The 10676-nt window shown below is 42.0% G+C and overlaps 3 protein-coding genes across 3 annotated transcripts; 1 reads left to right on the top strand and 2 right to left on the bottom strand.

Moving 5' to 3' along the window:
* Positions 1–85: 85 nt before the first annotated feature.
* Positions 86–4284, top strand: LOC306817574 (tetraspanin-9). Its single transcript, XM_079334564.1, has 9 exons — positions 86–405; positions 1115–1166; positions 1756–1835; positions 2138–2329; positions 2816–2890; positions 2973–3074; positions 3196–3327; positions 3704–3787; positions 3886–4284. Exons 3-9 carry the CDS (start codon positions 1773–1775, stop codon positions 3955–3957), a joined length of 720 nt encoding a protein of 239 aa, XP_079190690.1. The 5' UTR covers positions 86–405; positions 1115–1166; positions 1756–1772; the 3' UTR covers positions 3958–4284.
* Positions 4285–4753: 469 nt separating this feature from the next.
* Positions 4754–7826, bottom strand: amdhd1 (amidohydrolase domain containing 1). Its single transcript, XM_079335051.1, has 8 exons — positions 7526–7826; positions 6674–6780; positions 6160–6577; positions 5849–6074; positions 5576–5700; positions 5391–5484; positions 5146–5306; positions 4754–4974 (listed from the first exon to the last, which is right to left on the bottom strand). The coding sequence occupies exons 1-8, from the start codon at positions 7660–7662 to the stop codon at positions 4869–4871; spliced, it is 1374 nt and encodes a 457-aa protein (XP_079191177.1). The 5' UTR covers positions 7663–7826; the 3' UTR covers positions 4754–4868.
* Positions 7827–7860: 34 nt separating this feature from the next.
* Positions 7861–9690, bottom strand: snrpf (small nuclear ribonucleoprotein polypeptide F). The gene is made up of 4 exons (XM_079335451.1): positions 9546–9690; positions 8716–8841; positions 8475–8539; positions 7861–8166 (listed from the first exon to the last, which is right to left on the bottom strand). Exons 1-4 carry the CDS (start codon positions 9546–9548, stop codon positions 8100–8102), a joined length of 261 nt encoding a protein of 86 aa, XP_079191577.1. The 5' UTR covers positions 9549–9690; the 3' UTR covers positions 7861–8099.
* Between the last annotated feature and the right edge of the window lie 986 nt (positions 9691–10676).

Here is a 10676-nt window from a genome sequence, read left to right as displayed (position 1 = left end):
CTGTGGGAAGTTGTATTCTGGATTTACTTGAGCACATTGAATCCATCAGAGTTGATCATCATCACATTGACAGAAAATTTTCCAAAATCTCTTTTTTTATGTGGCCATGTTCACACACATCCAGCAGGGTCTTTGCCCTCCCGGTCGGTCCCTCTCTCTCTCTCTCCTTCCCCGACAGTCACGCCTCCATCCCGGGTCAGTCCTCCACTGTGCTCCGCCCTCTTTCCTCCTCCTCCTCTTCTCCAGCCATCGACAAAAAACTTCAAAGCAGACTTCAGTTTGTCGGATTTGTGTTTTAATACCGTGTGCTGCTTTAAAGTAAGCAGTACCGGTCGGTCTGTGAAACTTCCTGCGGCTGAACCTCGAGCCGTCAGCAGGGAGATGAGCTCCAGGTCGTAGCTGAAGGTAGGAAACTTTCCCCCCCGTTTGTATTTTTTTTTTGTCCGCATACATTTCCGAGAGCATGGACATGAAAACAATCACGGCCCCGAGCCTTTTACAAGTGATTTGTTCGTGTATTCGAAATGTTTTAAGTATTTTCTGGACACTAAAAGCGCAGGATTAGATTCAGCTGCTTTGTTGACCGTTATTAACGCAAACTTTAGTTTAACCGTTAAAGTTCAGTTTAGTGACGTCACATCGACGCTACAAAGAATACGTCTTAAAATAACAATGAAATGTAGCTAATATGAAACAGTATAAAATAACAGTAAAACATAGCTAATATTAACATTAAAATATGAATTATATAAAAATATGTTCTTCGTTAAATAAACAAAAATCAGTCTTTAAAGGGTAAGACTCTTGACTTTTAATAAGAAAGTGTAAGCCTGCATTGACTGGCCACATTAAACACTTTAACAGTAAACTTGATACGCTGTTTGAAGTAGTAACATTTACTGAATGTAGTTGGCAACATCTGGAATTTCTTATTTCCTTAAACATTTGGAAGTCATTTGTCAGATTTTGTTTTCCTTTTGATTTGAATGACAGTCGTGAGGTTTCTCTGCAGAAGTTCATAAAGAGTACTCAGCTGGTTTTCTGCTTTAATTTTAGTCATCACTTGTGTTTTATCATTTACAATTTGATTTAAAATGTTTTATATGTGTTACAGGTAAAACACAGGAGCTCCCATATTCTTCCTCTTTGTGCTGCGTGTTGAAGTGGTGAGTTTGTGTCCTTGTTGTTGACTTGTGGTTCAAGCCTGAGTCAGATAATGAGATGTAAAATGGAAGTAAGGATTTTAATGACAACAGTATGTCTTGTATTCTTTAGAGTTGTAGAAAAAAAACTTTAATTTGATGGATTATAGGTTCAAGGGTAGGTAAGTGCTGCACGATGTTCAGGAAAAAAAACTCGCATTGCACTTTTTCTTAATGTGAAAGGAAAAAAATAGAAAATCAAATCAGGTTAATACAGTCTGATCTGTGACATGTTTTATTATTTGAGTATTGAAATGAAGTGTGGTCAGTCACACATGTGAAAGTTTATTTGATAACATGCTCTTCTTCACGTTTTACGCAGTACCTGTGTTTGTCACATCCAAAATAAATCCATAAGCTGATTTTCTAACCTCTATATTGGCTGATAAAATCGTTGAGTGCTTTTTGAAAAGGTCACATGTACACTGACTGATTGAGAAATAACCGTGTGTGTAAAGTGACGAGTCGATGATTTAACATAAAAATAACATCAACTCTTCTGACATTCATTTAGTATACATTTCAGTTATATTAAATGTTTTCTATTTTGCAGCGTCTGTAGGTTCAGTCATGGCTCGTGGTTGCATCTGCTGTGTGAAGTACATGCTGTTCCTCTTCAACCTGCTCTTCTGGGTAAACATTCACACACCTAAGTCAGAACACGTTATTTTAGATTGAACTCTGATTTGCACGTTCTATCTTCATTACCCGATTGAAGTTTAATCGTGAAATCAGCAGGAAGTTCTGAGTTTCGTCGTGTGTGTGTGTGTGTGTGTGTGTGTGTGTGTGTGTGTGTGTGTGTGTGTGTGTGTGTGTGTGTGTGTGTGTGTGTGTGTGTGTGTGTGTGTGTGTGTGTGTGTGTGTGTGTGTGTGTGTGTGTGTGTGTGTGTGTGTGTGTGTGTGTGTGTGTGTGTGTGTGTGTGTGTGTGTTTCAGCTGGGCGGGTGTGGACTGTTGGGTGTGGGCGTGTGGCTGTCGGTGTCTCAGGGCAGCTTTGCCACCCTGTCGCCCTCCTTCCCGTCGATCTCGGCAGCCAACCTCATCATTACGCTCGGCACTGTCGTCATGGTGACGGGTTTTCTCGGCTGCCTGGGTGCCATCAAGGAGAACAAGTGCCTGCTGCTGAGTGTGAGTGCACTGCATTGCCCATCATGCAACACGCTTGCTGATCTATGCATTTTGTTTGAGTGTATTCTACAGCACTGTTGTGCTGCATATATTTCAGCCTAACTACAGCTTATATTGTGCTGTATTTATGGGAAAGGTCAGAGGTCACCCCTTGTTAACTTGTCATGATTTAAATCTAAAAGCTGAATTGAGATGTATTTTTAACCATGAAGGTCAATAATAATAATCTGTATTTTAGTAAGTAAAGTTTATTTATATAGCACCTTTCACAGCACAAGGTCACAATGTGCTTTTACAAGTATTAATCAGTAGAAAACAACAAATCAACAACAACAACAAGGCATTGAAAATGACAGATTGAAATTGCAATCAAATCAATGATTTGAAAGCACAAAAGCACATCTAAAAAGATGTCTTCAGCTCCTTTTTAAAAGCATTTGCCGAAGCAGCTTTCTCCTCGTGTTGAACCGAACACTTTGTTTTCAGTTCTTCATCGTTCTGTTGACCATCCTCCTGGCTGAACTCATCCTCCTCATCTTGTTCTTCGTCTACACTGACAAGGTAAGACGACTGCGTCAGCGATAGTCCAGATTCTCTGCTTCACGTTTCAATGTGTTTAACGTCTTCACCCGCGTGTGCTCAGGTGAGTGAAAATGCCAGACGGGACCTGAAAGAAGGGCTGGTTCTGTACAACACCGAGAACAACGCCGGCCTGAAGGACGCTTGGAACACCATCCAGGGAGAGGTAGGTCACAACCAAACATGGCAGCATGTTTTCTGTGTCACTTAAATGTGATGCTTTTAGTTGTAGTTTAAGAGCAGGGTTCCCTCCAGGATTATTAAGCTGTGTCTGACGTCTCCTGCAGTGGCGATGTTGTGGAGTGACCAACCACAACGACTGGTACAGCGCCCTGCATGGAAACGTGGTTCCTGACCGCTGCTGTCAGCACTTCTATCAAGGCTGCGGACGCAACTCCTCCAACGTCTTCTGGACACGGGTCAGTGTTGATTCAAAGTCATGGCGTGTTTACCTAAAGTCTGTGTTAGTCAACGACTTTGGGTGGTGACAAGTTTATCTTTAAAACCGCTTCAAGCATGTTCGTAACGTGTGCGTGTGTGTGCGTCATGTAATCACATGAAGAGAGACCGCTTCATGCACGACAAAAAGAAAAACATCAAGCTGACACTCTCGCAGATGGTTTTCATTTATTATTGAACAAGTCTTCAGGTGAACATAGGAAAAAACACATGTGATAGGGAAATGAGCCGGTTGCCGTGGTTACTTTTATATCCAAACCTACAAAACCAAGAGTCATGTTGTTATCTGGCCCTTTAAATGGGAAACCTCGCGGTAACCACTGTGTGTGTTTTCAGGGTTGCTATGAGAAGGTGGAGGAGTGGCTGGATGACAACAAACACCTTCTGGGAACCATCGCCATGTGCGTGCTGGTCATACAGGTGTGCACATCTCGTTACAGCGTTTCTCTCTTTTGGTCTCAAACACGGCGCGTCTGTTCATTTTCTAACTTTCTGGGGGGGGTTTTTTTCTTCTCCAGCTTCTCGGCATGGCGTTCTCAATGACGCTTTACCAACAGATCCACAGAGCGGGGAAGAAGTATGAAGCCTGAGCGGGTTGTTTTTAAAATCCCCTCCTGCACTCTTTCAGTCTGTTACACTCACCTTTTTGTTTAAAGGAAGATCACGCCTGTTTCTGTTTATCTTCATTTAACCACCCACTTATTGATGTGAATAGCATTTTGTACTCGTTTGATAATGTGTAGCCTCTAGAATCACACTGTACTGCATGTTGTTCTGTTACATATTTGTGATTTGGACTCGTCCACGATGGGTCCAAACAGACAGTTCGGTTGAAGCCTGTGGAGACATATAGAGGATTAGATGAAAGCAGCTTTTTGTACTAACATGTTTAATAAAGGCCCTCTTCACACACGTGACCGTTCTGTTTCAGGCTGATTGACCTCCTTACTGTTGGTTTCTTGACTCCATACATTTATTATCTGCTTTCACCCTGACAGTCAAACACGCGCTCTTTGGTTTCTCAGATAAAACACGAGGTTCAATCACTCCAAGTGTGAAAGATGTGACACTTCTGTTTATCACTGAGTGACTTTATCTGCTGAAAGAGAATTCCTTCTGACACAGACAGAGGAGTAAACGCAGATCTGATTGGACAGTTATCTGTACGGTACAGCTTTAAGAAATAACCAGGCGTTTGTTAGCTTAGCATAAATGCAGAAAACAAGGGCGAAAACGCTTTTTGATGATGCAGTAACTTTGAACAGAGGGATGAAAATACTCTCAACTGATATTGAAACTAAGACTCAAAATGTTTCAGAAGGTTTTCCATAGTTTTTAAAGATCTTCTCAGTAAGTAGGACGACAAACGATCCCGTTTGAAACGTCGTAAATTTACGTCAAATAAAGTCGATTTCCCTCTTAAATCAAAGCTGATACATTCGATGGCTGACCTTGCTTGTTACCTTCAGTCTCCAGAAAAACACAGAGGATACATCTGTGGTTATAAACTCAGAGTTTTGTCGTTGTCAACCACCACGCTGCCTTTGATGACGACGTAGCGGATCAGCTCCTGATGTCCTCCCAGCTGGTAGATCAGATGCTCCCACCTGGAAGAGATGACGGAGGAGAGGAGGAAACATTCCCTGTTTGAATGTCTGGATCGACGAAGAACGTGAGTTAACTTGAGTTACACTAAATCCACATAATCACCTTTGATAAGTCGACCTGCTCAGAAATGTATTAGATAAACGATCAATGTGTAAATGTCATGTTTTTACCGTGTGGTGTTGAGGATCAGCAGGTCTCCGTGCTTGTTGACCTCCAGGGAGCCGTGCGTGTGGGAGCACCCGAGGGCGTACGCTGCGTTAATGGTGGCAGCACCCAAAGCTTCAGGCATGGACATCTTCATGTTGACACAGGCGAGGTGCATGACGATTGGCTGAGGGGGGAGAGAGCACAAGTGAACCATGTTTAGATGCAGACGATGACTTTTAGCCGTCGTGTGTTCAGCCTCGTTCCTCACCATGGAGCAGCAGTAGGCGTTTGGGTTGAAGTCGCTGCCGAGGGCAACGACCACTCCGGCATCCAGCATGTCTCTGGCCCGAGGCTGAGGCAACCTGAACGCACACACACACACGCACACACACGTTTCCATTTAGAGACCTACTGATTAACATGAACTTAGTTACACTGAAACGGTTTCAGCACCTGAGGATATAAGCTGTAGTAGGTAGAAGTACGGCAGCAGTTTTGGACGTTGCCATGGCAGCGATACCCTCATCGGTGACCTCCTCCAGGTGACTGATGGCCAACGCTCCGAGCTCTGCACCCAGCTGACACACACACACACACACACACACACACACACACACACACACACACACACACACACACACACACACACACAATGATGTTAACAAGATCAATGTAAAAACACGCCCAGCATCGGTCGGAGGTCGATGCATCAGCAGCGAGCGCTACCTGAGCAGAGTTCATGGGATGCAGCTCGTCTCCGTGGAAGTTGATGTTGAGCCCCATGTCTTTACCCGCCTGCAGGATGGAGCGAGTGGAGTCGAGGTCGAACACTCCCTGCTCACAGAACACGTCGATGTTGTCGACTCTGAGGGTCCCTGCAGAAATCTTCTCCTTCAACCGCGGCAGCTGAACCTGCAGGATGTCCTGTGTGGCCTCTGCGACCGTCTTCCCTCTGAACAAAAAGGAACCGAGAAGTAGGATGAAGAAGTTTTTTTTTTTTTTTTTAGATGTGGTGTGACAGTGAGGATGCTCCGTACTTGGGCACTGCGTGGGCTCCACAGTAGGTGGAGGAGATGTTGATGGGCAGGGAGCGCCGGGCCTCCTCGATGACCTCCAGCATCTTGAGTTCAGTCTGCAGCTCCAGGCCGTAGCCGCTCTTACACTCCACCAGGGTGGTCCCCGCTCGCTGCATCCTGACCAGCCGGCCGCTGAGAGATGCCAACAGCTCCAAGGACCCCGCCGCCCGAGTGTGCTCCACTGTGAAGTGGATCCCTCCGCCTGCCCGGTGCACATCCATGTAGGAAGCACCGGCCAGCTGCAAAAACAAACACGTCATTATTTTAGCTACAGCTGAGGAAGCAAGGTAGAAAAACAGACAAAACAAACTGACCTTCATTGAAAATTCATGCACTCTGTCTCCAGCCCAGACTGGATGAGTGTGAGCATCAACCAGCCCTGAAACAAGAAGGTGTGTAGAAATGATCCTCACTGAGAGCAGGGTGTTCTATAGATCATAGAACTCCACATATAACAAGATAAACTCCTCCTCACCAGGTAAGACGCACATTCCTGCAGCGTCGATCACTTTATCAAATGATGACTCAGCAAACTGAGATTTGATGGTTTCAGCAGAACCCACAGCTTTGATCAGACCATCGCTGCATGAAGAAAGAGTCACTTTAAGGTTACGACCAGCAGAAGTAAGAAACCAGAAGTTAAGATGGAAAAAGTGCATGTTGAATTAATGACAGTAGAGTTTGAGAAGCTGTTTCAAATACGCCTTTTAGACAAGAAATGGTTTATTGTATAATCTGATGTTTGAAAAAAAACTAACAGCAATTTTTATTTGTACAGTCATCAGCGCCAATTCAAAACCAACATTGTCGAGACACTTCAGGTCACATTGAAAAGGCTTCAGCACAGGTAAAGACATCTATAGATGGAATAAAACGTTTATAGAGGTACTCCAATAAAACATACATGTCACATATTTGCACTTAAATTGATTAGTTACATTTATTTCTACTCCTACAAACAGACAAACTTGGACTTTCTGCTCCTCTCCATGTTTGACAGCGTTACGCTTCAGAAATGTACACCTGAAAAGTTACTAAGTTTTCATTAATGTTTTATCTGGTTTAATTACCTCCTGCAGCCAGCAGGGGGCCCCAGATTTATTTTAGAGCCTATAGAGTTCATTCCTTACAGGTTACATTTTAAAAAGACATAACTAAAAACCTGTTTTTAAAACCTGCTCACATTAAGAGAGCAGATAAAAAGTGCAGACATTTCAGAGGACTCGTTTCATTCTTCACTTGTTTCTGTGTCGACTCACACAGAGGTCACAGGTAAGTCCAGCCTCATCACTGTCACCTTCATGAAACGCAATGATTGAACTCTTACCTTCCTATCACCACGCTCCCATTCTCAATCACACACAGATTTTGCATCCCATGTCTGGTCAGGTATTTCTCTCCGTTGTTGCAGATCAGAACCACCTGCCTGGCGTTCTTCACCAGCAGTTTGTAATGACTCGACATGTTTGATTCATTCAGCGCGCAGACCCTCTGCAGTGACTGAGCTTCACTTCGACCAGAGACGAGGGTAAATATTTGTCCAGGGGGGCAGCAGAGTTTAAAGTACAGAGAGAGGGGCGGAGCTTCTTCCACCTACATCAAAGACTTTAAATCAAACACTGACGGAAGATAATGAATGCAAAAAGCACAACAACAACCATGTTAAGAAAGGAGGGGGGAATCATTTATTGTGTCTGTATCACAACGCCACAACATAAAATTGGTCTCACATACAGTACAAAAAAAAAAAAAGTTATTTTCAAAACAGCTTGAAAAAACAAAAAAAAGAAACCCGAAGCATTCATCTGTTTCACATGGTGAAAACACAAACACACACCAGCTCAACTACAACGTACGATCACACTCGGACAGAAGACCAGGACGAGCCCTCCGCTCCGTCTTCACTCCCTCATCTCGCCGTCCTCTTCCTCTTCTTCTACACCTCGGATGTACAGAACGTTATTGCACCTGCGGGTATCAAACACACAAACATGTCAGTGACAGGAGAGAGAAAGAGAGGGTCAAAATCTACGCTGCGCTCTTCTGCCTTTCATTATTGATTGGTTAAAAACATCAAACTGAATTATTAACACGGGTTAGTTATGATAGTAAGGTTGTTCCTGTTCACGCCGTAAAAACGTCTTTATTGTAGATCAGTTAAGAAGATTTTCTTTAAATCAATAACCTGGATTAGTTCAATTAACTGCAATAAAAGGCTAAACTACTAACAAAGACTTTATACAGCTGGTTAGATGAAGAGGTCGACAGAAACAAACCTGATAAGGACTTCACCGAGATGACCCGCCAACGCTCCGTCCACGAACTCTTCTGTGTTGGCCAGCTGTCGGGGAAAACATGCAGTTTTCTTAGATGGATCATTTAAATCATCTGCATCTCTCGTTACCTTTATCAGCCGTAACCTTGAATCAGTGCAACAATCACTTGGGGGTGTTTATGTTTTGCACCAGTTCAAACTGTACTTTAAAAGGACCCTAAAATACAGTTCTAAGCTCTTACCTGCATATTCATGTAGCCGTCCACAGACACCAGGTAGCCCTTATACTCCATACCCCACTTCAGCTTCACCATCACTGGTTTACCCGTCAGGCCGTTCAGGAAGGGCTTTGGGTTCAGAGGTAAACTCTGTCAGGGGAGAAAGGTGACACAGGTTAGTACTCGCACATCTGTGGATATGAGTATCTTTAAAAAGCAATAACAAACGTTTGAGGAGATTTTTTTATTTGTTTAAAAGTTATAACTATATTATATGTATTTATTCTAAATAATTTATAATAAATTTAAAAACAGACTTAACTTTAAAATAAAAAAAAGATTGAAATCATGTTTTTGCTGCTACTTTATTGTTTTTATTCTTTTTTTAAATGATTTTGATTGAGATATTTAAAAAGGTTTGGAGGTCCGCAGGTAAACCAAACAAATAAAATAAATCTACAGGTTTTTCTTTAAGTTAATTATATCAGGTATATATTCAAATACTGAATGATATCTTTACTCTAATTAAATTAAAACCTTTTGAATTTTAGTTTTCTTTGACTTTTCTTCAAAGAAAACTGGTCCAACAAAGATCGACGTGACTTACATCCTTAAAAGTAGGAGATAATATGTGAAGGATAAAGCTTTATTTTATTCTTATTTAAAAGAGTAAATGTGCCATTATCTTCTAGCTGTTTGTGTGTTTATGATGGATTCATTCATTCACTTATTAGATGAATGAGAAGCTAATGAAGCTAACGGCTAACTGGTAAAAGGGGCTACTCTCTCTGCGCGTGCACGACGAAACCTGCACACAAAAATCTAATTAAATAAAAAAAATAAAATGTACTCACCATTTCTGTTGTAGTTAATAAGGTCTACGTGTTATTAAATTAGGTTTTTTTCTTTTACCAAAACGTTTGTACTTCGTCAAACAGCACACACGCTTTACCGCCGAAGAGGAAGTACTAAACTTTAACCCCCCCGAGGAGTCTTCATGTTTTCACACAGCGCGCCCTTCTGGCTGGAGGTGCACACTACAACCTTAGTCTGCCAGTCTCCTTCAAATGGTGAGCTGCTTATGCTTTAAAACACTCTTCTACTGTTTTAATTATTGTGTTTCAAAGGTGCACCATGTAGTTTTGGTCGAGAGATGTGAAAGTTACATAAATGTACATTTTCGATGTTGTATGTTTATAAACTGGACCTTAAAAACATCAAATACCATAACATGTCAGTTAATTGCCAGACTTTTATTCAATTAGGTGAATGACATTGCCTTAGATGTGAATGTAAAAAAACAAATCAAGCGCAGATAAGACTGGACAGACGGTGAACTGTACACGTATACCATAAAGAATATTTACATGTGTAACACACTGGATACTATTTCAACATTAAATACATTGAGATCTCTTTATCAATGTGGGAAAATGCGCCAACACTGAGCTCGCAAAAGGGACTGGCCCTTTAAATTTTAGTGCAACAACGAACAGTGTTTAGTTGGATGTTCTGAAATGACTTTAACATCAACTTATTTTATTCCCTTTTTTATCAAAAAGACTTTTTAAAGCAAATAAAATCACCATTTGTTTCTTCTAAATTGTCCCCAGCATCTTTATCCATCTCTCTTTCTGCCCTCAGCTGAACTTTGCTGTATCACAGCGTGCCAACGACATTTTGCCTGTTTCAAAAATGTGACCTGTTTAGGAGTAGAGAGTGAGATGACTATCACATCTGGGTCGGGTCGACCCTCTGTCTGGGCAGCTTTTCTCTCCAGGCACAAACAGTCTGAATATTTCTCTCATTTTCTGCGTTGAAGCGTTCGACTGTTCAGCAGAAAACAAGTCTCAACCTGTTACTATGAATAAAACTAACATCTGACTTCCTGCAGTAAAGAGTTTAGCTCTGTCAGAAAAATTCCTCTGAAATTGCTCTGAAGCTTTTCCTTGCATGTTTGAAATACCCGTGCCCTTACATCATTT

The sequence above is a fragment of the Symphodus melops genome (assembly GCF_947650265.1).
Source record: "Symphodus melops genome assembly, chromosome: 22".
NCBI lineage: Eukaryota > Metazoa > Chordata > Actinopteri > Labriformes > Labridae > Symphodus > Symphodus melops.
The sequence above is the reverse complement of the archived record's forward strand: the minus strand, read 5'-3'. Positions and strand labels throughout refer to the sequence as shown.

Coding starts and splice junctions, on each gene's coding strand:
- snrpf (XM_079335451.1), bottom strand. Junction 8,540..8,715: donor ACGGCTACATGAATATGCAG/GTAAGAGCTTAG, acceptor TTTCCCCGACAG/CTGGCCAACACAGAAGAGTT. Junction 8,167..8,474: donor CTCGGTGAAGTCCTTATCAG/GTTTGTTTCTGT, acceptor TGATACCCGCAG/GTGCAATAACGTTCTGTACA.
- LOC306817574 (XM_079334564.1), top strand. CDS start 1,773: ATGGCTCGTGGTTGCATCTGCTGTGTGAAGTACATGCTGTTCCTCTTC. Junction 3,328..3,703: donor CCAACGTCTTCTGGACACGG/GTCAGTGTTGAT, acceptor GTGTGTTTTCAG/GGTTGCTATGAGAAGGTGGA. Junction 3,788..3,885: donor TGTGCGTGCTGGTCATACAG/GTGTGCACATCT, acceptor TTTCTTCTCCAG/CTTCTCGGCATGGCGTTCTC.
- amdhd1 (XM_079335051.1), bottom strand. CDS start 7,662: ATGTCGAGTCATTACAAACTGCTGGTGAAGAACGCCAGGCAGGTGGTT. Junction 6,075..6,159: donor GGAGCCCACGCAGTGCCCAA/GTACGGAGCATC, acceptor CTTTTTGTTCAG/AGGGAAGACGGTCGCAGAGG. Junction 5,701..5,848: donor ATCCCATGAACTCTGCTCAG/GTAGCGCTCGCT, acceptor TGTGTGTGTCAG/CTGGGTGCAGAGCTCGGAGC.